General features: G+C 43.1%; 1 protein-coding gene across 1 annotated transcript in view; it reads right to left on the reverse strand.

Moving 5' to 3' along the window:
* Nucleotides 1-2,965: 2,965 nt before the first annotated feature.
* The window catches only part of ANKFN1 (ankyrin repeat and fibronectin type III domain containing 1), a 1,014,930-nt gene continuing 994,012 nt past the window's right edge, over nt 2,966-23,883 (reverse strand). The window contains exon 18 of the mRNA XM_073588104.1: nt 2,966-4,043. Coding sequence (XP_073444205.1) covers nt 3,244-4,043 — 800 coding nt within the window. The 3' untranslated portion in view covers nt 2,966-3,243. The remainder of the gene's footprint in view (nt 4,044-23,883) is intronic.

Genomic DNA, 23,883 nt, shown 5'->3' on the forward strand with positions numbered 1-23,883 from the left:
TTCCTAGATTTCTAGAATAGTACATTAATTTAGGGATATATTCAAATAAATGGAGTAAGGAATGAATCATTTACCACATAGAGATATTTTCCTTGCTCTGGATCAAGACAGTAAGATTATAATTTGCAGTTAATAGACCTGTGTCTAGTTTTCAATTTTGACAATATTTAACAATTAATCTGATATATAAAGTTCAAGTGTGTGTGTGTGTATATGTCCGGGAATGGCATCTGCACCCTCGAAGCTACAGCCACAAAATTTGGCACAGTCACACGTCTGGACCCCGAGAGTGTCCTAAGCTATGTTGTGAGGTGAAATTTTAACCCCGTGCGTTCCAATTCACCAAACAATTTTGCCCCTATCTACATAATGGGGAAAAAGAGTGTGTGTGTATCAAGCCCCGCCCCTCATTATGATGTCATAATGGTTGCCATGGCGACGCTGATGTCATCATAGGTTGCAAGCCCCGCCACTCATTATGATGTCAAAATGGTTGACTATGGGATGGAGAATGTGTGATGGGTATATGGGCACTGGACTATGGGATGGAGGATATGTATGACGGGTATATGGGCATGGGACTATGGGATGGCGGATATGTATGATGGGTATATGGGCACGGGACTATGGGATGGAGGTTATGTATGATGGGTATATGGGCATGGGACTATGAGATGAAGGATGTGTGATGGGTATATGGGCACTCGACTATGGGGATGGCGAATATGTATGATGGGTATATGGGCACGGGACTATGGGATGGCAAATATGTATGATGGGTATATGGGCATGGGACTATGGGATGGAGAATATGTATGATGGGTATATGGGCACTCGACTATGGGATGGAGGATATGTATGATGGGTATATGGGCACGGGACTTTGGGATGGAGGATATGTACGCGTATGATGGGTATATGGGCATGGGATGGAGGATGTGTGATGGGTATATGGGCACTCAACTATGGGATGGAGGTATGTATGATTGGTATATGGGCACGGGCCTATGGGATTGTGGATATGTATGATGGGTATATGGGCACGGGACTATGGGATGGAGGATAATTATAATTTGCTATAACTAACCACAGTTAGTTACTATGCCCGGGCAGCGCCGGGCTCTTCAGCTAGTTGACTATAAAAAGAAATGGATCAGGTATCTAAATTAAATTTTGAGTGATCAATAGTTATTATATACTTCAAGTCTTTACCTCTAAAGAAGGACACATTGGCTACTAAAAAGCTAAGTTTACCTAATTTTGAGAACATGGACAATGGATTGTTTGATCAAAAAAAAATAACTGATGAAATATACGCTTTTGGATTTGATCTAATTGATCGGGTTCTTCGTTGTTTATCACCTAGATGAAGATCTGATCACATTTGAGATTACATTCGAGGAGTTAATTAAAGATTACATTTCAGACTGTGTATTTCTAATTTTGAAAACGTTTAATGATAGAGTCCTCTTAATTGGCCCTAAAAATAGCTCTACTAGCTGTAAGCATGATGTTTTCGACTTTTTCTACATCTACGCATGCTTAGTTTATCCTAGAAGTACCGAGAAGCCAAACAAAGATGAGAAACATCCTTGTGTCGAAAAATAGCTTTCTAAAAGAGTCTGACCAGTCGGCACTATAGAAATGTTTAATTATTACCGTAATTCAAATAAATATGTCCAAAGTGCCTAAATTTAGATGTCTATAGCCCATAAACTTTGCTTATATATGCTTATGTCTAAATACAGCCTGTACACATGAGCCAAAACATACCAGTAATAAATGACTTGTCTTGTTCTCTAATTAGTGGTTTGAAGTAGTTTATACAAAGATTGCAGTGGAAGGAGGTTTCATAGTTTATCTCAGGTTATTTTACAGCTCAGATCTTATGTAAAGAAGAAATAACAACCTGAAAGTATTAATGGTATTAACTCTACTTAAACCACATTTCTATTTTCAATCACTTGTGTTTTTGATTAAATACTCTTTAAAGTAAGTTGGTATGCAACGAAAAGCAAACACAGCAACAGTGCTTTTTTCTTCTCCTTCATATAGTCCTTATAAACAGTCTGCTACACTCTACACGTTTTAATCAATTTGCATGGTAGCTTAAGATTAATTTTGAACATTTAACGGTGTGTCTTCCTTACAAAGATATTTTTTTATTACATATATTACCCCTTAAAGATAAACTGATCACAGGATAATTAACTACACCGGTCCTTCAGCTATTAGCTGTAACTGTGGGGGTAGTCTGCCATTTTGAACATATTAAAGCCAGATAGGTTTCGTAGAAGCAGATCTTGACTAGTTTGGCTTCTTTAGTGCATTTCTGCTCAGAAAGGGAAATAAGAAGATGTTTGTGGTATTTTTGAAGTTTGATGGTTCAAATGGGATGTAAAGCTCAATTAAAGAATACAAAGAAAGATTGGATAGTTTGCAGTGAAGATGATAGTTTTATTGATAAATCAGCATTCCAAGTCATTCTACATATCAAGAAGGTGGCCAATAAAAACATCTCAGTCAATCTGGGCCTTCAGTCACAGCCTTGCGCGATTTGGATTAGAGTGCAGAATGAAGGCCCACATCACTGGAGCAAAACATTTGCCACCATCTTGATATCTGGAGTACCTTGAATGTTATATGCTGACCAATTAATAAAACATATTCACTGAAAGCTAAGTGGCATGTTCTCCCTACTGGAGCAGAGACAGAGAAGTGATATAAGACAGGCCTGATGAGAAGGAAAAATGTCTGTTTGCCTGGTCACTTTAAAAATTGTAGCTTAAAGAAAGAAACCTGAAGATCCATCCAATCTGTTGGAGTAACATGGCTTCTATCCACAAAATCTGTTCTATCTCCAGTAAGGTTGCAAATATCTTCAACCTACAAAAGCGCAGACTGCATGACCAATTTTTTTTTAAGCTGGATGATGGTTGTTTTTGATGAACTATATACCATAATAGAAAAAGTCACTGAAAATGTCTTATTTTAAGTCATTTAACCATATTAAGTAACATTTTATAATTTACCTAGTGTATCATATCACACATATACATGTCTTCCTGTGCATCAAACGTTTAGAAGGAAATTTCTATAAAGATACGAACACAAAACAAAAGGATATCAAGTTATGAAGGTGCAGTTGAAGAGCAGCAAAATGAAATGGTCTTGTAAAATGTAGAAAGATTCTGAAAAATTGAATAAATGTCCTATGGGTTGCTACAATTTGTCTCTTTGACATTATAATGTGCTGCTAAACACTTCTGATATCTGCAAGTTGTTCTTCTCATCAGAGTCCAAATCTGGAGCAGCAATAACCTGCAAGGTGGGTTCCATAGCAGGAGGACAAGATCCTTCTAAATTCAAGGTCCATGTCTTACTCTCATCCTCAGATAAGCTCTGTTTATAAGGCTCAACATAAATTCTGCGTACATTTGTTTTTGCTTCACCGTACTTAGATTTGTCATCTTCTGGCAAGCTTTCAGTATGAGGTAAAAAAGTGCTTCTAGGGCTATCCACCGGTATTGAGATATTTTGGCCAGTAGTAGGATCTTCATTGAAATCTACAGCTCTCGACCTGTGCTGTGTGTAAATGCCTTCAGAGAGCGACAATGACTGAGATTCACTATGCACTCGAAGCCAGCGGTGATGACGACTGAAATAGTTGCAATGCTGATGTTTCCCAGACCTCTTTTTCCCTAAAAGGCTTAAGTGCTGTTTTGAGTTGGATGTTTTCTCTGTGGTTTTTGATGGGAAACCCACTACTGAGAGGTTTTCCATATACTTGGTACAGAACTCGGTGTTGGGATCTAAAGCGCTGCATTCTTCTTTCACAGTCAGACAAGGTTTCATATCATGAACTTGGAGAACATCAGGTGCACTTCCACTGAGGCCAGACACAGCTTGCTGAGAAATGTCATGCGAAGATGAGTATACCAAGTCTAGTTCGCGAGGACTTAGTGCATCACTGGAATCATAATCACTGTCTGTAGGGAGGAACACCTCAGAGCATCCTTCTTCATCAGAACATGTCTGAGAATCTAGAAAAAGTAGAGAGTAAATGTTATCAATCTTTCAATGATATTGGAATAAAATAAACATATTTCAATTGTACATTAATAATATTTGTAATGTTCAACAATATCTTAATTTAGGCTACAACTAATCACTAAGTCTTCCAACATTAATTTTCCATGTTGAGCTTAAACAGTGGTAAAAAAACAGAAATCAGAAACTTTCAGCACATTCCAGGAGCTTAAAAGTACAGATTGCCTAGTAACTAGAGGGTCACACCTTAAGGGGAACCGGACAACATTTGTAACAGTCCAAGAACTCTGACAGGGATAGATTGAAGACCTGAGAAACTACCAAAACATTCCTACGTGTATTGATTTTGTCACAATATGACTCTTGAAATGACATTTTATTCTGATGCTCGCAATTCCTAAAAATGCATCTGAGATGACACCTAAGGCCAGGATCACACATATGAGAAACTCGGACGAGTCTCGCATATTAATACCTGGCACTACAACCGGCACTCAGGAGCGTAGCGTGTGGCTGCATGTATTGCAGAGTCACTGCCCTAATGCAGTTCCAGAAAAATTTACATGGAGCATCAAAGCTTTATTTCCTAACCCATGAAAATTAAATTACAACAGATATTAGACCTTTGACAGGTTCCCTTTAAAAAGTAAAATGGGTTATATAAGAGAAAAAAAATTCTGCTTTTTTTTTCCCAGAAATAAAGCCGTTCCTGTAACTGGACTTTGTCTGTTCCTTCTACATCATATTCCTGGGGCTGAGCAGCAAAACCAGATAGAGTCTATTGCTAGAAATGGGGTTGTTACTTCAAAAAAAGTATTTTTTAAAAGGGCTGTCCACTTCTCTACAACTGCTTTATCAATTAAATGCCCCACACAAACTAAAGACAATATATACTTACCTCCTGCAGTGGTGTCATTCCAACGAGGTTCGCTCTGCTGTTTCCAGCAAGTAGTGTGACAATGTTGTGCCATGCGATCGGCTGCAATCAATTAAATATTAAAGACTGCAGCCAGTCAACGCCAATGATTGTCTTGTTACACAATGGCACACAAGTGCCCGAGACCCAGCACTGGAAGATTTTTTTTTTTTATTTTTATTTTACTCAGAGGAATTGGGCATTAAAAGTGAACCTGTCATCAGGATTGTGCACAGTAACCTACAGACACTGTCAGGTTAGCACCATTATACTGATTAAAATGATTCCTTGGTTGATGAAATCTGTCTTATAGTTGTTGTTTAATCATTATTTGTAGTTTTTAGTTAATGAGATTCCCATGCTTCGAGGCGGGGCTGTGGGCGTCCTGTGGGGGCTTCATGTGGGGCTCTGCTTAGCTATTCATACTGATGTATTATGACAGGTCACCGATTCCTCAGTGACATTAAATTATTGAATTTAGTGATATACATTTACTCTGAAAAAAAATTCTGTCTCAAAATGGTGCCTGCCGAACTTGTGCAGTAGCATCTATCGGCGATCTGATAGCTGCTACAGTGCAGGCGCGACTTGTGCCATTTTGAGATAGAATTGTTTTTTTTCCAGAATAAATGCATATTATAGATGTGAGCATGCTGAAGCACAGGCGCCTGCCTGTTGAATGTGATTTTTTTTCAATACATATTATATTTAGTATGTAAAATAGGGGGCTGGTAACTGAGGAATCGGCGACCTGTCATAAGCCATACAGAAAAATCTGTAAGCAGATCACCACATGAAGACCCCCCCACAGGCTGCTCGAAGCACAAGCATATCATTAACTGAAAACTGAAAATAAAGATTAAACAACAACCGCAAGATGGACTTCATCAACTAAGGCATCAATGTAATCAGCTTAATTGAGCTGACCTGACACTGTCTGTGGGTTACTCAGCATAATCCTGCTGATAAGTTCCCTTAAAAAAGGGATTGTCAGCATTTTACATCAGTGTGGGTGAGATGAATGTGGTGCCCCAAGGGTCCTGTTGCCACAGAGGTACTGCACCTCAGCCAGCGGTGTAGTACTCTGCTCTCCTTACACTACCCAGTACCCACACACTAGCACCCAACACTAGACCTCTCCAGGCCAGGGAGGGACTAGGTAGAAGGTGTGGGTGGGGAAAGTGGATAAGGGGAGGAGTTTAAGGGAGTGACAGTGAGAGCCGAGTGTTCAGTTGGTGAAGAGGACTGGAAGAGTGAGGAGCTCATCCCAAGACTAGAGAAGAGTGAGAAGAGAAAGTACGGGTCCTAGGGACACGGGAAGTGAAGAATCCACCTGTGGCGCCCGAATCCACGCCGACTGTAGTCGGGTGGAGGGATCAGGTTGCAGTAGGAGACTGGCCCCAGACTAGTGGAGAAACTGAGGACTCAGTTAGCAAACCAAAGGCTGCAGTATCTGTATGTGTGACAGCCAAATTCGCAGACATTCGCTGAAAAGGCAGCCGGATAGGATCAGGTGGACCAGGAGAACGTCGCCAGACAGGATCCGAGACTGCTGACTTGGGACACTGTGTGGCCAGAGAGATGGCCAGGGAAGGAATATCAGAAGGGGGTTCTGGTACAGTGCATCCCAAATTACCAGAGAGCTGGTTGGACCACTGACCCGGAGGACACAGCACCCCGGCTGGAGATTGTAACTAGAAGAACTATGAGTAAAAGTGTGAAGACTGCACTCCATGGTGTCCTTACAGCATCACCTGCCTTGCACTACAACTATCACCATCACATTTTACACCATAACTGCCCTGGGGCCAAGCTGTACCAACTCTGCTGCGTCACCAACTACCCCAGTGGATTTGAACTACACTGTCGGCCATATTATCATTGCCGAACACCACGGGTGGCGTCATGAATTATTCCCCTATAAACTTCCCCTTTTATCATTTTATTGCACACCCAGGGCTCCGGACTAGGTCACTGCTGCCGTGACAGCCCCTGAAGAACTGTGTCAAGTATAGCGTGGCACTACCACAAGGTGCACAAGTAGGTTACCCAGACCCAAGTAAATAATAATAAAGTAACTTGGCACTCAACTGAATTGACCTTTTTAAGTGAAGTTTTTATTTATGTGCAGTCTTTACAAAAAGACATTTCGGCCTACACTTGGCCTTCGTCAGTCCGACTGCTGTCTATATAGTATGAACAAATTTATGTCCACGAGCAAAATAATTTTTTTGTAAGTTCCTGCTTCCAAATAGCAAAAGGCCTGTATGGGGCATATAATAGTAGCTTGCAGGTGTGCAGGTGAGACCGGCAGCCTAAGGCTAATATGGGGCTTATAGAAGTAGGTTGCAGGTGTGCAGGGCTGAACGCGGTATCCACCGCCATTTGGCTTCCACCGCCGGTCTCAGTACAGACATTGTCTACAGGTATATTTTCACATAGGTCTCAGTACAGACATCTTCCACAGGCAAATTGCTTCAGCAATCCAGCGGGAACCTCTCCTCATTTCCTTATGGAATATATTGCATCTAATTGAATTACCAGCACAGCACACCTTAAGGGTAGCTGGAAGCCTTCTATATGCCTACACCATATTTGGAAGAAGGAACTTACAAAAAAATTATTTGCTCGTGGACATGCATTTGTTCATACTATATAGACAGCAGTCGGACTGACTAAGGCCAAGTCTAGGCCGAAACGTCTTTTTGTAAAGACTGCACATAAATAAAAACTTCACTTAAAAAGGACAATTCAGTTGAGTGCCAAGTTACTTTATTATTATCCCCTGAAGAACTGACTGGCCCGGACTGAGTGCCCCACGGCCCTAGCGGGTGTTGCATGAATACAGAAGATAAATACAGAAGTGGTGATGTGTTTCTATTATATATTGCCTCTGACAGTTCCTCTCCTGGATTTGGCTTACAGATACTTAGGTAAAATACTGACCAAATACTGAACGCGTGAATGTGGCCCCAATCTCATACCAACAGGTCAATATTTATTATATATATTTATTGTAAGAGTTATAGTATAAGCATCTGATCAAAAGATATAATATAATATCACAACAAAACAAGCAACCAAAAGGAAAAAAACCCTACAGAGTAAACTTCCAGGAACAACTGTCTATATGTCTGATGGATCATGCAGAAGAGCTGGCAGCAGAGAAGCTACTTAGCTTGGAATATACACATTCCTATACAGCATGTTTAAATTTGTAGCCCCTTGCTAAGTGATCCATTGCGAACATTCCTATTAAGACATCCTAAATCAGGAAGAACCCTTATTTATTTTGTTGGCTTCATTTACTTCCTGTGTTTGTACTTTGCAAACCTCCCTTTAGTATCTGTATAACAGTGGGGGCAGTATTGGTTTCATCAGTAGCACTCAGCAGCACCAACCCTGGGGAGAGGTTCTTTTCAAACCTTCATTTAATTGCCAACACCACAAATCTCTACCTCAGTAATCAGGCATAGTTCCCTTGTTTTGTCCTCTCTTGCTGGCTTTTGAAAGAGATTTGCACCCCTTCAATGCTGGAGGAGACTGTGACGCTCGTTTTTTCTTTCTTTTTCTTTATAAGGGTGTTTATGTCACGGACAATCTGCCACACTGGTGTTACTTGCACATTGCTAGTATATTAGAGCTTCCTACCTTCTGTCTCCTGTCTAGTCTTAGTTATGTCTGCAAAGGATTCTGCTTTGTTTGATGAAGCTAATCTTTTCATGCCAGGGTTATGATGAAGAGAGAACGGTATTCAGGATTATGCCACTTTCTTTAAATAGAGAAGGTGCCTGGAGCCACGTGCCTTCATATGACTGACATTTTAGGGCCAAGAACGTACGCACTGTATTACTTCAAACCCAATTCAGACATATGTTTTTTGCTAAGATTATACTTCAGAACAAATAAAATGTGCTCTTGTTACCATATATGATCTCTGCAAGTTACATGTTACTCTGCTTGACGTCAAGCTTCTCAGCGGAGAGCGGTGATCGCTGCTGAAACCTCCCAAAAGATACATTTTACAGTCCCTATCCATTTATCATTAATCCTAAGAATAACAACCCTCAATGAGGACTTTCAATGGTAATAAGAAATGCACATAAAATGAAAAAAGTGGAATAGAAACAAATAAATATTTCTCCGCAATGTGAATAACAATCATGCTTGATATCAGTAACATCACAAAAAGTATTATTATTATTATTATTATTATTATTTAGTATAGCAGCTTAGTGGTAACACTCTTGTTTGCAAAACTGAGATCTAGGATCAAAGGGATTCTGTCAGCACAGAATGACTGTTCAAACCAAGCACAGTAGCTTAACACACCCTTGGTGCAGTGTAACAGTTATGTGCACCTTCCCACCTACTTGTTTTCCCTCTATCTCACCTACCTTTTCTTTTTTTTGACAGCTTTGGCTTTATAGAGCCAGAGAAGGGCAGAATTAGGCCGGGATCACACATGCGATGAATACCTAATCAGATCACCACATGAAGACCCCACACAGGCCGCCCAGAGCACGAGCATATCATTAACTCAAAAATAAAAATAAAGATTAAACAACCACAAGACAGATTTCACCAACCAAGGAATCATTGTAATCAGTAGAGTTGAGCGACTTTTGGTTTTTTAGGGTCGCGTTTCGTTTCGTGAAACCCGACTTTTCCAAAAGTCGGGTCGCGCAAGATCGTCCGATTATAGGGAAAAGTCGGGGTCGTCCCGAAACACGAAACCCAATGTAAGTCAATGGGGAATAAAAGTCGGCAGTGAGAGGAGGACCGGAAACACACCTACAGTGCCCATTTGAATGCCAAAAGCATCAATTCTTCTTACTTAAGCTTGTCAACCTTAATTAACTTCATAATACAAGTTACGCACTGAAAAATGGGGGTTATTTGGCTAAAGTTGTGGGGGGGAGGGCTGGCTGCAGGTTTTCATGTGCCCTGGGCGAAAGAGCGCCCCTTTAACACATACCACAACTCTATCATTCTCCAGAGTATAGTGCTCCCCAAAAATTGCTGTCCCAACATTGAAAACAATCAAATAAGTCTCCTCGCTAGGGAATCCCTGTACTTGTCTGGACAGGTGCTGCAGCTTGCTTAACAGCTCGCCAGCCGTTCTCACGCCCAGTATGGATTGCACGTGATTGCACAAAGGTTAGAAAGGGTACCGTATCCCTGGATAACATGTATGGATAGCGTACACATTCAAAATATATGTCTCAGGAGGCAGGCTCAGACGGTGTCAGGCCCAGTATGGATTGCACGTGATTGCACAAAGGTTAGAAAGGGTACCGTATCCCTGGATAACATGTATGGATAGCGTACACATTCAAAATATATGTCTCAGGAGGCAGGCTCAGACGGTGTCAGGCCCAGTATGGATTGCACGTGATGGCACAAAGGTTAGAAAGGGTACCGTATCCCCGGATAACATGTATGGATAGCGTACACATTCAAAATATATGTCTATACAGCATGAGGCAGGCTCAGACGGTGTTAGGCCCAGTATGGATTGCACGTGATTGCACAAAGGTTAGAAAGGGTACCGTATCCCCGGATAACATGTATGGATAGCGTACACATTCAAAATATATGTCTATACAGCATGAGGCAGGCTCAGACGGTGTTAGGCCCAGTATGGATTGCACGTGATTGCACAAAGGTTAGAAAGGGTACCGTATCCCCGGATAACATGTATGGATAGCGTACACATTCAAAATATATGTCTATACAGCATGAGGCAGGCTCAGATGGTGTTAGGCCCAGTATGGATTGCACGTGATTGCACAAAGGTTAGAAAGGGTACCGTATCCCTGGATAACATGTATGGATAGCGTACACATTCAAAATATATGTCTCAGGAGGCAGGCTCAGACGGTGTCAGGCCCAGTATGGATTGCACGTGATTGCACAAAGGTTAGAAAGGGTACCGTATCCCTGGATAACATGTATGGATAGCGTACACATTCAAAATATATGTCTCAGGAGGCAGGCTCAGACGGTGTCAGGCCCAGTATGGATTGCACGTGATTGCACAAAGGTTAGAAAGGGTACCGTATCCCTGGATAACATGTATGGATAGCATACACATTCAAAATATATGTCTATACAGCATGAGGCAGGCTCAGACGGTGTTAGGCCCAGTATGGATTGCACGTGATTGCACAAAGGTTAGAAAGGGTACCGTATCCCTGGATAACATGTATGGATAGCGTACACATTCAAAATATATGTCTATACAGCATGAGGCAGGCTCAGACGGTGTTAGGCCCAGTATGGATTGCACGTGATTGCACAAAGGTTAGAAAGGGTACCGTATCCCCGGATAACATGTATGGATAGCGTACACATTCAAAATATATGTCTATACAGCATGAGGCAGGCTCAGACGGTGTTAGGCCCAGTATGGATTGCACGTGATTGCACAAAGGTTAGAAAGGGTACCGTATCCCCGGATAACATGTATGGATAGCGTACACATTCAAAATATATGTCTATACAGCATGAGGCAGGCTCAGACGGTGTTAGGCCCAGTATGGATTGCACGTGATTGCACAAAGGTTAGAAAGGGTACCGTATCCCCGGATAACATGTATGGATAGCGTACACATTCAAAATATATGTCTATACAGCATGAGGCAGGCTCAGACGGTGTTAGGCCCAGTATGGATTGCACGTGATTGCACAAAGGTTAGAAAGGGTACCGTATCCCTGGATAACATGTATGGATAGCGTACACATGCAAAATATATGTCTCAGGAGGCAGGCTCAGACGGTGTCAGGCACAGTATGGATTTGACGGCCCAGATTACACAGCGGAGGAGCAGGGAGAGGTAAAGATTGCAAATGCTGGGGCCCTGCCCAAGTAAGGGGGGCCACTCATGGGCGTCGGTACTGGCACTGGGCCCCTCATAGTACAGCGGTGTGTCTGACGGCGGGTGTGCACCACCACCGTCAGAGACACTTGATTGCACTATGAGGGACCCTGTGCCAGTGCCCGCGCCCAAGAGTCGGCCTACCCACCTGTCCAGGGCAACGGCACTCGCACGGTGTCGTGCGGTAGGTGGTGACCCCGGCCATGGGGGGGGAGGCAGCACAGTTAGGGAGTTTTAGAAAGTGGCATATGTTGATGTTGGACATTCAGCTGATGCAAAAGGCGAAATAGGTGAAGTACCAGGAAGAGGTGGACCAAAGCAAGCCATTTTTCTGTCACCCTATGTGTCATCAGGGGAAGATGGGACAAAATCCTTGGAAACCCATGCGTGGTTCATTTTAATGAAGGTTAGATCATCCACATTTTGGGTTGACAGACGGGTCCTTTTTTCTGTCAGGATTGATCCAGCTGCACTGAAGACTCTTTCCGATAGCACACTTGCAGCTGGGCAAGCGAGCTCCTGTAAGGCATATTGGGCCAATTCAGGCCAGGTGTCCAGTTTAGCGGCCCAATAGTCAAAGGGGAATGACCTGTGTGGGAGAACATCGATATGGGAGGAAAAGTAGTTTGTAACCATAGTTGACAACTGCTGTCTCCTGTCACTTTCCATCGATGCAGTATTACCAGTTGTGTGAGCGGTATTTGAAAAATCAGTCCACAACATTGTCATGAAACCCCTGTCTCCAACGCCACTTCTGCTGTGTGCACCACGAACACCTCTGCCAAGCTGCCCCCGGCCCGTACGGCTCGTGTGAGAACCATCACCGCTGCTGTGTGCTGGGAATGCCTCAAGCAACCGATTTACCAGAGTTGCTTGTTTATTAGCCAATATTAGGTCAAGGTTCTCCTGTGGCATGATGTTTTGTAATTTGCCTTTATAGCGTGGATCCAGGATGCTGGCCAACCAGTAGTCGTCATCGTTCATCATTTTGGCAATGCGGGGGTCCCTTTTTAGGATCCGCAAGGCATAATCTGACATGTGGGCCAATGTTCCCGGTGTCAATGATGCACTGCGAGTGCTGGGTGGAGGAGCACTTTCTGGCAAATCCACATCCCTCCAGTCACGCACAAACCCTGTACCAGACCTTGCCACGCCAACATTTTCACTTGCCCCATGAGATGCATCCTCCTCCCCTAAGTAATCATCCCCATCATCCTCCTCCTCCTCCTCCTCTTCTTCCTCCACCTCGTCCAGGAGAGGTCCCTGAGCAGACAATGGCTGAACGTCATCAAGGATTCCCTCCTCCTCTTCCTCCTCATCAACATTGGCTGCATACGCCTGCTCCTTAAGGTGCGTCAAAGTTTGCATGAGCAGACGCATAAGTGGGATGCTCATGCTTAGGATGGCGTCGTCTGCGCTTACCAGCCGTGTGCATTCCTCAAAACACTGAAGGACTTTACAAAGGTCTTTCAGCTTCGACCACTGCACGCCTGTCAACTCCATGTCTGCTCTCAAAGTGCCTGGCCGTGTATCCTCCCACAAATGCATTATGGCCTGCCTCTGCTCGCACAGCCGCTCCACCATGTGCAGGGTGGAGTTCCACCTTGTTGCAATGTCGATAATGAGGCGGTGGTTGGGAAGGTGGAGCAATCGCTGCAGCTTCTGCATACGAACGGAGTGTACAGGCGACCGGCGGATGTGCGCGCACAGTCTTCGCACCTTCTGGAGCAGGGCTGTTAACTCCGGATAATTTTTGAGGAAGCACTGCACCACCAGGTTCAAGGTGTGAGCCAAGCAAGGTATGTGGCTGAGTTTTGAAAGGGCTATGGCTGCCACAAAATTACGGCCGTTATCACTAACTACCTTGCCTGCCTCAAGATGTACACTGCCCAGCCATGACTCAGTTTGTCGCTTCAAGTACTCGGCCAGCACCTCGGCGGTGTGTCTGTCGCCCAAACACATCATCTGCAACACAGCCTGCTGACGCTTTCCACTAGCTGCTCGATAGGGGGACACATCGTGTGCAACAGTGGCAGCTGCAGATGGAGTGCTCGTACGACTGCGCTCTGTGGACGAGCTTTCGCTTCTGGAGGAGGAGGAGGAGGGTCGAACGCCTACAGCCAACTGTTTCCTATACCGTGGGCTAGGCAGCACTGTCCCACCACCGCTGTCCCCTGTGGACCCTGCATCCACCACATTAACCCAGTGCGCAGTGATGGACACGTAACGGCCCTGGCCATGCCGACTGGACCATGCATCAGTTGTGAGGTGCACCTTTCCGCTCACTGACTGCTTGAGTGCATGGACAATGCGGTCTTTCACATGATGGTGGAGGGCTGGGATGGCTTTGCGAGAGAAGAAGTGGCGACTGGGTAGGTCATAGCGTGGTACTGCATAGGCCATGAGTTTGCGGAAAGCTGCGCTTTCCACCAACCGAAAGGGCATCATCTCAAACGAGATTAGTTTGGCAATGTGGGCGTTCAAACCCAGTGTACGCGGATGAGAGACTGAGTACTTTCTTGACCTACTCATAGTGTCTGGGAGGGTGAGCTGGACTTGAGAGCTGCATATGGTGGAAGTAGCGGTGGACAGGGCGGACTGAGAGAGGGTTGATGATGGTGATGGAGTTGGTGTTCTTTCTGATGGCCTAGAATCAGTCTTTCGTTGATATAACAGTGGGATTCCTTGACTGCTGTGGTCTTGCAACGACACCTCAACATTTGCTGCTGTGCTAACCGGTGGGCTTACAGTGGGGGAAACAATGTAGCGTTGCTGACTACCTTCATTGTGATCAGTTGCACATGTGGCACTTGAGGTTTGGTGTTGTGTCCACGCTTGCAAGTGCATGCTGGTTAAATGTCTAAGCATGCAACTGGTATTCAAATTTTTCAGATTTTTCCCTCGGCTAAAGGTCTTTGCGCACTTCTTACAGATAACCTTGGCCTGATCATGAGGATTTTGTTCAAAAAAGTGCCACACTGCACTCTTCCTACTTTGGCAGACATTTTGCGGCCTAGCACGCTGTGATCTTTTGACCCTCTGGACAAGCTGTCCAGCAACTCTTTTGATGTTTGGAACCTGTCTTTGGAGTGCTCCGGGCCTGCCAGATAACAGCTGTTGCGATGTCAATGTCTGCTGTGGATGCTCCTCATCTGAGCTATTGGAAGCAGCACCCTCTTCCCCCAATGGATGCCAATCTGGGTCAACAACTGGGTCATCCATCACCTCCTCTTCTATGTCATGTGCACCTTTCTCTGTGTCACCGTGTATTGTGGTATAGTGTGTGGGAAGGGGCACCTGAGTCTCATCAGGGTCAAAATCTGGCTCTGTACACTGCGAGGACAATGTAGTGCTCTGAGTGAATGTACCAGCAGAATCATCCATCAGCGGCTGTGCATCAGTGCACTCCATGTCAGATTCATCTTGGCCTGGGTAATTCACCATTTCACTTGATAATCCAGGCATGGTATGTGAAAACAGCTCCATGGAGTAATCAGTAGTATGGCCTGCGTCATCCTTCAATCTTGGTTGGGGTGAAGGACACAAGGAAAGGTGTGGTTCATGAACATGAGCCTCCAATGACGACTCAGTGCTTTTACTTTTTACAACTGAAGAAGAGGAGGCGATAGAGCTGGAGGCTGAGTCAGCAATGTAAGACAAAACTTTTTCCTGATGCTCTGCCTTTAAAAGCGGTTTGCCAACTCCTAGAAAACTAAGCGTTCGAGGCCTTATGTAGCCAGACGATGACGCAGGGTCAGCACCTCCTGCATTCGGTCCTATTTTGCTCTTGCCACTACCATCAGATCCACCACCAACACCATCATTACCAGCTGCCAACCCCCGCCCAATTCCACGGCCTCTTCCACCAGCCTTCCTCATTTTTGGTACAAATGTAGACAAAATCCAACAAACTATATAGTAATGTAAAACAAGGTACAAGGTGTCTATAGGACAGGGGAGATTTAGAATTTCTGCACACACTTGTGGACAGTGGACACTTTTGGATTGTGTGAGGCCCACTGATATCTGAGCGCTATGTGACAGGCTCGATGGCACAGCTGCCTGTGACCAAAGTGACGAGAGGATAATGGAGATTTTGAATCTCTGCGCACACTTTTGGACACTGGACACTTGTGGATTGTGTGAGGCCCACTGATATCTGAGCGCTATGTGACACGCTCGATGGCACAGCTGCCTGTGACCAAAGTGACGAGAGGATAATGGAGATTTTGAATCTCTGAGCACACTTTTGGACACTGGACACTTGTGGATTGTGTGAGGCCCACTGATATCTGAGCGCTATGTGACAGGCTCGATGGCACAGCTGTGACCAAAGTGACGAGAGGATAATGGAGATTTTGAATCTCTGCGCACACTTTTGGACACTGGACACTTGTGGATTGTGTGAGGCCCACTGATATCTGAGCGCTATGTGACACGCTCGATGGCACAGCTGCCTGTGACCAAAGTGACGAGAGGATAATGGAGATTTTGAATCTCTGCGCACACTTTTGGACACTGGACACTTGTGGATTGTGTGAGGCCCACTGATATCTGAGCGCTATGTGACACGCTCGATGGCACAGCTGCCTGTGACCAAAGTGACGAGAGGATAATGGAGATTTTGAATCTCTGCGCACACTTTTGGACACTGGACACTTGTGGATTGTGTGAGGCCCACTGATATCTGAGCGCTATGTGACAGGCTCGATGGCACAGCTGCCTGTGACAAAAGTGACGAGAGGATAAAGGAGATTTTGAATCTCTGCGCACACTTTTGGACACTGGACACTTGTGGATTGTGTGAGGCCCACTGATATCTGAGCGCTATGTGACAGGCTGTGGTGTAGTGTCACGCTAGCTGCCCCACGCTTCCAGCTCATCTTAGAACCTCTGCCTGGTCCCTGCCAGACTGGATCTTTTTTCAGCCCCTCCTGCACATTCATACTGCCGTGATTGCTTCTTTTTTTTCTCTTGTGCTTTAAGTGAGGTTTGAAAAAGACCCGACATAGGGTCGAAATGTTACCTCAATGCACTATTCCCCTGTGGTGTCTTCAATAAAAAATTTTTTGCATTGAAAATCAAAATTTCCCAGAGTGCAGCTATTTTCTCTTCACTGGATGACTGTCTAGACTAAGTTCCAGGTTCAGCTTGCACCTACCTCATATCCACAGAGTGCACGCCTTGTCTGTATTACTGCCCCTCCTGTACTGCGCTACCTCTCGTGTATGACTCTCTGCTTGTGACCCGACTTCTCTCTGCTCATCCCCTTGGTACCACGTCGCCCTCTTGTGTATGACCTTTGGCTTTGTCTGACTACCCGTCTGTTTGTCCTTCCTGTGCCTCGCTTGCCCGTACTGTTGTGACCTCCGTTTTGCCTGACTCTGAGTTGTTGTATGGTGTCCTGTCATATCTGAAAGCAGGATGCTAAGCCCCACCCCCTTGAAGTCACCTGACCATAGGTCCTGTGCCAGCTTGCTAACTTCAGTGTCCGCAGGTCCTGTGCCTCTTTACTTTCCGGCGCTCACTGGACCCTGACACCAATAGTTTGAAGCACGCATTGTCATCTCTGCTGCCCTGCTCCACAGGTATCTTTTAGCACTGTTTCTGTACTCAGGACACGCGCACTGGCTGTGTGAGCGAGTGTAGTGTGGTGTCTCTGACAAGAAATATGAAAAACAGGTGGAAAGCTGCACTGAACTGTTTGGCCACTTCAGGGGTGCAATGAGTGCCTGTGCTTAGTTTGGACAGTCATGTTGTGCTAACAGATTCTCTTTAACTACTTAGCCCTGTGAACCTTACCCCTGTGTTGCACAGAATATTACGTAACAGACACATTTCATGATTGCAGCTCGCGGCTGTTGGATTTTATACAGGTATAGAAAAGTACTCCAAAATTATAACAGTTAATGTCCTTAAATGCTGCAACACAAATGTTTTATACAGTGCTTTTTTTCAGTGCAAAAATTATACAAGAGAAAAACTATATACATTTGATATCACTGTAACTGTAGAGTTCCTATATAATAATGTCATTGATACTGCATAGTGAATGCCGTAAAAAATATAAACTGTGCTGTTTTATTGCCTGTCAAAACATGGAATGAAAAAAAAATGGGTAAAATTTCATATGTACTAAAAATGGTACCAGCTCAACCCTAAAAAATGCCTTTATATAACCGTGTTTATGGAAAAATAAAAAAATAAACTATTGGAAAATGGCGTTTTATATATATCTTTACAATGAGTGGTAAGTATTGTACAAAAACAGTAAAACATTAAAAAGCTATGGGCTCAGGCAGACATCAGGTTTTTCTAATACAAGTGCTATCCAAGATTGCACTTGCACTTACTATAGTTTATGGGGTAATTTCACAAGTTCAATTTTTTTTTTCCTCAGATCGAGTTGTCCACAAAAAAGACTTGTCCAATAATGACTCGAGTGTTGGATGAATCTATGATATCAGTTTTAGGGCTCATAATCACTTGCGAGAAATACGGACGAGTGCAACCAGATAAAAAATCGGATTGAACTCGGACCAATGTTATTCAATGGGTTACATTTCATCTGTGATTTTTTTTCTCAGCTGAAATCAGACTGAGTAAAAAATCACAGCATGCTGAGATTTGCTGTATAACTCGGATGAGACGCGCCAATGCAAGTCAATGGATGCGAGAAAAAAAAAAATCGCACAGCACTCGCACCATAGTAGTGCTGTACAATTTTTACACATCGGTGTCCTTTGAAAATCCGGCAATTCATATGCGGCTACTGTAAAATCACACTAACAGGTTAGAGTAGAACAAATAGAATACATGTATACACATAGAATACATATATATATACACATATATGTCAGTGACACATATATGTGTATATATATATATATATATATACATGTCTTTATATTTCCTACAGGGATACATAGAAGAATAGCCGTTAGTACATTTGTCAGCTTCTGAAAAAATCAATGCATGAGCCGACAGGAGAAGAGACATGGTTTACATACAGTAAACACATGCAGAATAGTTAGATATGTATATATCATTGACCAATCCAATTAGTATAGTGTGTGTGCAATATATGGGACATGTGTAATTAATAAATTATTTTATTTTTGGGGGGAAAAAAAATGGTGTGGGCTTCCACACAATTTTCTGTGCCAGAGAGGGAAAGCCAGCGACTGGGAGCAGATATTCATAGCCTAGGAAGGGACCATGGTTATTGCTACAAACATCTGCCCCCAGCAGCCCCAGAAATGGAGCATTTCTAGATGCACCAATTCCGGCACATAGCCTCTCTCTTCCCACTGCCCTGTAGAAGTGGCATATGAGGTAATAGTTGGGGTTTGATGCCACCTTTCTATTGTAAGGTGACATCAAGCCTGACTTAGTAATGGAGAGGTGTCAATAGTCCAGTGTATGTTTTATGTTGTATTCGATCCCCATGCCCTCTTTTCTTTTCCCACATGCTATTATGCAAATGTTACTATAAATAAATGTGATTCATCGCTATCAAGAAGGCGGTCCTTTATTATTAGAATATTCTTTCTTCTCTTTTCCAAAAAGGTTATATTATATTGATACATCTGTTTACATGGTTGCCATGGATATGATAAATATATGTATCTATGGCTCTGTTGTTATGTGAGGTGCGCTTGTGTTAGATTGGTGGTGAGATTCCGTTCATGTGACTGGTCCATGTGACTTGTCATGTGATAGTTTCTTTGCTCTGACTGACGCTTGCGCCCTGGCTGACTTGCATAAGTCATGGGTCGGGCTTATAGCCATGTTGAGGAGCATGTGTGCATGCACGATCACTGGTTGATGGGGTGGGATGTGGTCTTGCTGATGACATACTGTCTAGGACACCACGCATGCGTGATGTCTCTGCCAGGGTTGTATCGCGGGATCTCGTCCTTCAGTCTCGTCTTAACTGCAGCTGCGCTCCTGCATTGTGTGTCCTCTTGGAGCCAATGATGTATGTACAATGCTATGATATACTTTTACTGGTGGCGAGAACGCTTTGATATTAGTTGACTGCTGATTGGTGCACTGTCACCATGGTGACCGCTATGCTGCATTTGTAGTGGGTATTCATGATGGGGATTGTTGTTTATTGCAATCTTTTATTTATGTCTTTATTAAATTTGATATCCCCATGTCTATTATGTTTATATTGCATTCTATATTGTTGTTTTTATGCACCTGATGTTTGTTATGATTGTAATTACTTATACACTGTTTTTGGACGGCGGCACCTAATGATGATTGGGTAGTCCACACCATATAAGGCCACTCCACTTGTTATTTGATGCAATTGAAAAAGATCACGCTATGGTCGAAACGTTGTACTGTTTACTGATGGCAGAATAAAGAACCTTTGAACCTTTTTTCACCCGGATTAGATGCTGTTCCTCCTTTATGGGTTTGCTCAAGTAATTGGTCCTGTTGGGTCCCAGGACTCTGGAGCGTGCATCCTACAGAGAGTCTGTGTGCTGTCAGCTGCTTTTTACATGTTCATCTATTCATTACTAATCCTATATTAGTGAAAGAGTGATGTCACTGGTGTAGCTCTACCTCACAACTTGACCCGCGCTGAACTCTTGAGCATGGGAAAATGCCTGTTCATTCTTCCACGCTCCTGAGTTCAGCGCAGGTCAGGCCGGCAGGGAGGGCAGACTCAGTGATGTCAGCGCTTGTCTCTGAAGCAAGCGCTGGCATCATCTCATTCGTTCAGCAGTAGTTTACAGCCGGGATGGTCGCATTAACACCGCTCCTGGTTTTAAACTGTACAGTCCCCAGATATGGATTACGGTGTGGGACTGAACGCCAGACAGGTATGGTATATTGTTGTTTTGTTTTTTTTATTTCTTACAAGAGAACTAGGGTTTCACTTGGATTAGCAGATCAATAAAGATGCAAACTATGTTTATTGTTTTATTTCATTAAAAGACTTTATTCTGGCTGTGTGTCTTTATTTAACCCTTTCACTTCACTACTATAGGATTAGTAATGAATAGGTGTCTTATTGACACCTCTCCATTACTAAGCAAGGCTTGATGTCACCTTGTAATAGAATATATAATACCTTGCAATAGAATATATATATTCCTATTCTATGTGTACATATGGAATCTATTCTAACATATTCTATTCTATACTGTAATGTTCTAAAGAAAATTTGGTTTTTAAACGATGTGTACAGTTGTATATTACAATGCAAGTTTAACATGAGCTTTTACATACAGAGAACTGCTGCATGTAAAAGCTAATGTTAACATCGCATTGCATACGGATTGCATACGCTTGTCATATGGATGTATTGTGTAAAAATGGCATGGAAATCGCATTACACTCGCATGACAATCGCATGGCAGTCGTCCGTTTTTTTCAGTCTGGAAATCGTACTGTTTTTTTTTCTCACATATGGGTATGAGCCCTTATACTGGCTGTTTGAGTAAAAAAAACTTAAGAAATCTCCATTAGTTTCTTTTTTTTCATCTGAGATAAACTGATGCAACACATGGTAAAAACTGACACACTGACTAAACTCTGTTGATACTCTAATCAAAAATCCTGGTGAAACTCAGACTGTTTTTTGTGTACGAGAAAAATCACTTACATCTGAATGAGCCCTAAATTTGGTATCACTGTTATCATATCAGCTTGCAGAATATCTTCAATATGTCATTAATAAATACTGTACATAAAAAAAAAAGAAAACAACTGCAGAATTACTGTCTTCTTCAGTCTCCCTAAATGTACACCAAAATAGTTCCACTTTACATCAGCATAAAGAAAGGAGTGAAGAAACAAAGAAAAATTAGGACTTAGAGTACATGAGTGATTACAGTATTTTTACATTACACTAGAGGATTGGTGGGCAATTAATATTTCAAAGTACCCTGATCAACAGCTCCCAACACAATATGATGTCTCCACATTTCCCACACACAGTATGATATCCCCACATAGTATGATATCACAACACAGCCTCCAAAAAGCTCTCTATACAGTAGGACGTCCCTACAGAAACTGACAACACAGTTTTATATCCTCAAACAGAACAGCCCTATACACAGTATTCTGTCTGCACACAGCCCCCCATTCAGAATGATATACCACAAAAAACCCGTTACACAGCATTTATGTCCTCACATAGCCCCCTTACACAGTAATATGTCCCCACACAGCCCCCCTTCAGAGTACTATGTCCTCACATGACCTCATGCAGTATGATTTCTTTACATAGCCCCAATGTTAAATGATGTCAGCCTCACAGCCCGCTTACACAGTATTATGTTCCCACACAGACCCCATGCAGAATGATGTCCTAATACAGCCCCCTAAGGCCTCTTTCACACTTCTGTTTTTTGGTGTCAGTCAAAATCTGTCAAAGTGTGAAAAAACTGATCGTGTGAAGATTGCCAAAAAACTGATGCAGCTTTTGGAATTTAAAGGAATAGGATTGGAGAGAGAGAGAGATTTTCTGTGCCAGAACGGCTTTTGGGGTTAAATTAAAGGAATGGAAATTCTTCCGGGCATGCTCAGTTTAAAAAACTGAATCCATCACTGGATTCCATCATGTGACGAACGGCGACGGATCAACCGCCCATAGGCGTCCATTCTAGCAGACGACAGACGGTGACGGACATCGCAGACAAAAAACGTTAGTATGTCCATTGTATCCAGACGGATGCTGAAATTCCGACAGATCCGTCAAATGATGGATGAAATGGACGGCCATCTGTCGCAATCTGCCGCTAATGCAAGTCTATGAGAAAAAAACGGATTATGCTAAAAAAATCGACGGGTCTGTTTTTTTAAAAAAAGGGCAGATTTCGACTGACGTCAAAATACTGAAGTGTGAAAGAGGCCTTACACAGTATTATGTCTCTACACTACACCCCATTTAGAATGATGTTCCCCTATAGACCCCTTACACCATACTAAGTCTCTCCCTTCCCCTGTAGAATGAAAAAAAATAACACTCACCTAACCCCATTACACTGCTGCTCAGATCAGCACTATAAAATGAGGCTTTGATGACACTATGTAGTGGTGTCATTGCACCTGCTGCACTTTCAGACTCACAGGGTCAATGACGGAAGAGGGAGCTGGTGGCATCTCTAGGATACAGAAACCAGTGAAAAGTGAAGCAACGGTGGGTTGTGACTGCGTGGTGCAGAATTCCACTGCATAAAGCTCTTTAGCTGTTCCTGGTCATGGGCTGCACTAGAACAGCCAAAGGGCTGAATGTGGCTCATAGGACCCACTTTGCCTACATCAGGACTAGAATGTATTGGTAAACAAAAAAACTGATAATTTTCATTTTTGTATTAATATTGCCAGTGTCATTTACATCTCAATCCAAATTTCAAATATTCACCACTTTCAATCCTTTTTAATTAGACTATCTGAAGTTAGGCTGTGCTTTCCAGATGTAATTTTTCTTGTGAAAACATTGACCCCTTCATGACTTATGATGTACACATATGTTAAATATCATGTCCCTGCCATTTTTCAAATCATATGATGGCTGATTTAATTAGCCAATATGTGCCTTTCACAGCTGCAGGTGGAGCGGAGCAAGGTTAATATTCGAGTCGGATATTAACCTGTTAAATCCCGCTGTTATTTTCTGACAGCGGCATTTAACACGCACAGATGGTGAGGCACATCATTGCTTGCACCCATCGCCGTGCTCATGACATGATCATGACGATCCTCCAGTGAAAGCCAGCCTGTAGCTGGTGTTCATAGGCAATTGTGATTTTAGTTGCACGTTCCAGTAATTATGCACTGCTATGTATAGCACAAGCAATCAGACGATTGCATTTTCAAGTCACCTAAAGGACTATTAAATACTGTAAAAAAAATGTTTTACAAATATGAAAAAAGAAATAGTTCAAATAACCCCCCCCCCTTTTGCCCCATTAATCCCTTCACCACCTTGGGTTTTTCCATTTTTGAGTTTCCGTTTTTTTCTCCCCTTCTTCCCATAGCCATAATTTTTTTGATTTTTCTATCAAT

The sequence above is a fragment of the Dendrobates tinctorius genome, unplaced genomic scaffold (assembly GCF_039654945.1).
Source record: "Dendrobates tinctorius isolate UK_male_01 unplaced genomic scaffold, ASM3965494v1 ptg000103l, whole genome shotgun sequence".
In the NCBI taxonomy this organism is placed as follows: domain Eukaryota; kingdom Metazoa; phylum Chordata; class Amphibia; order Anura; family Dendrobatidae; genus Dendrobates; species Dendrobates tinctorius.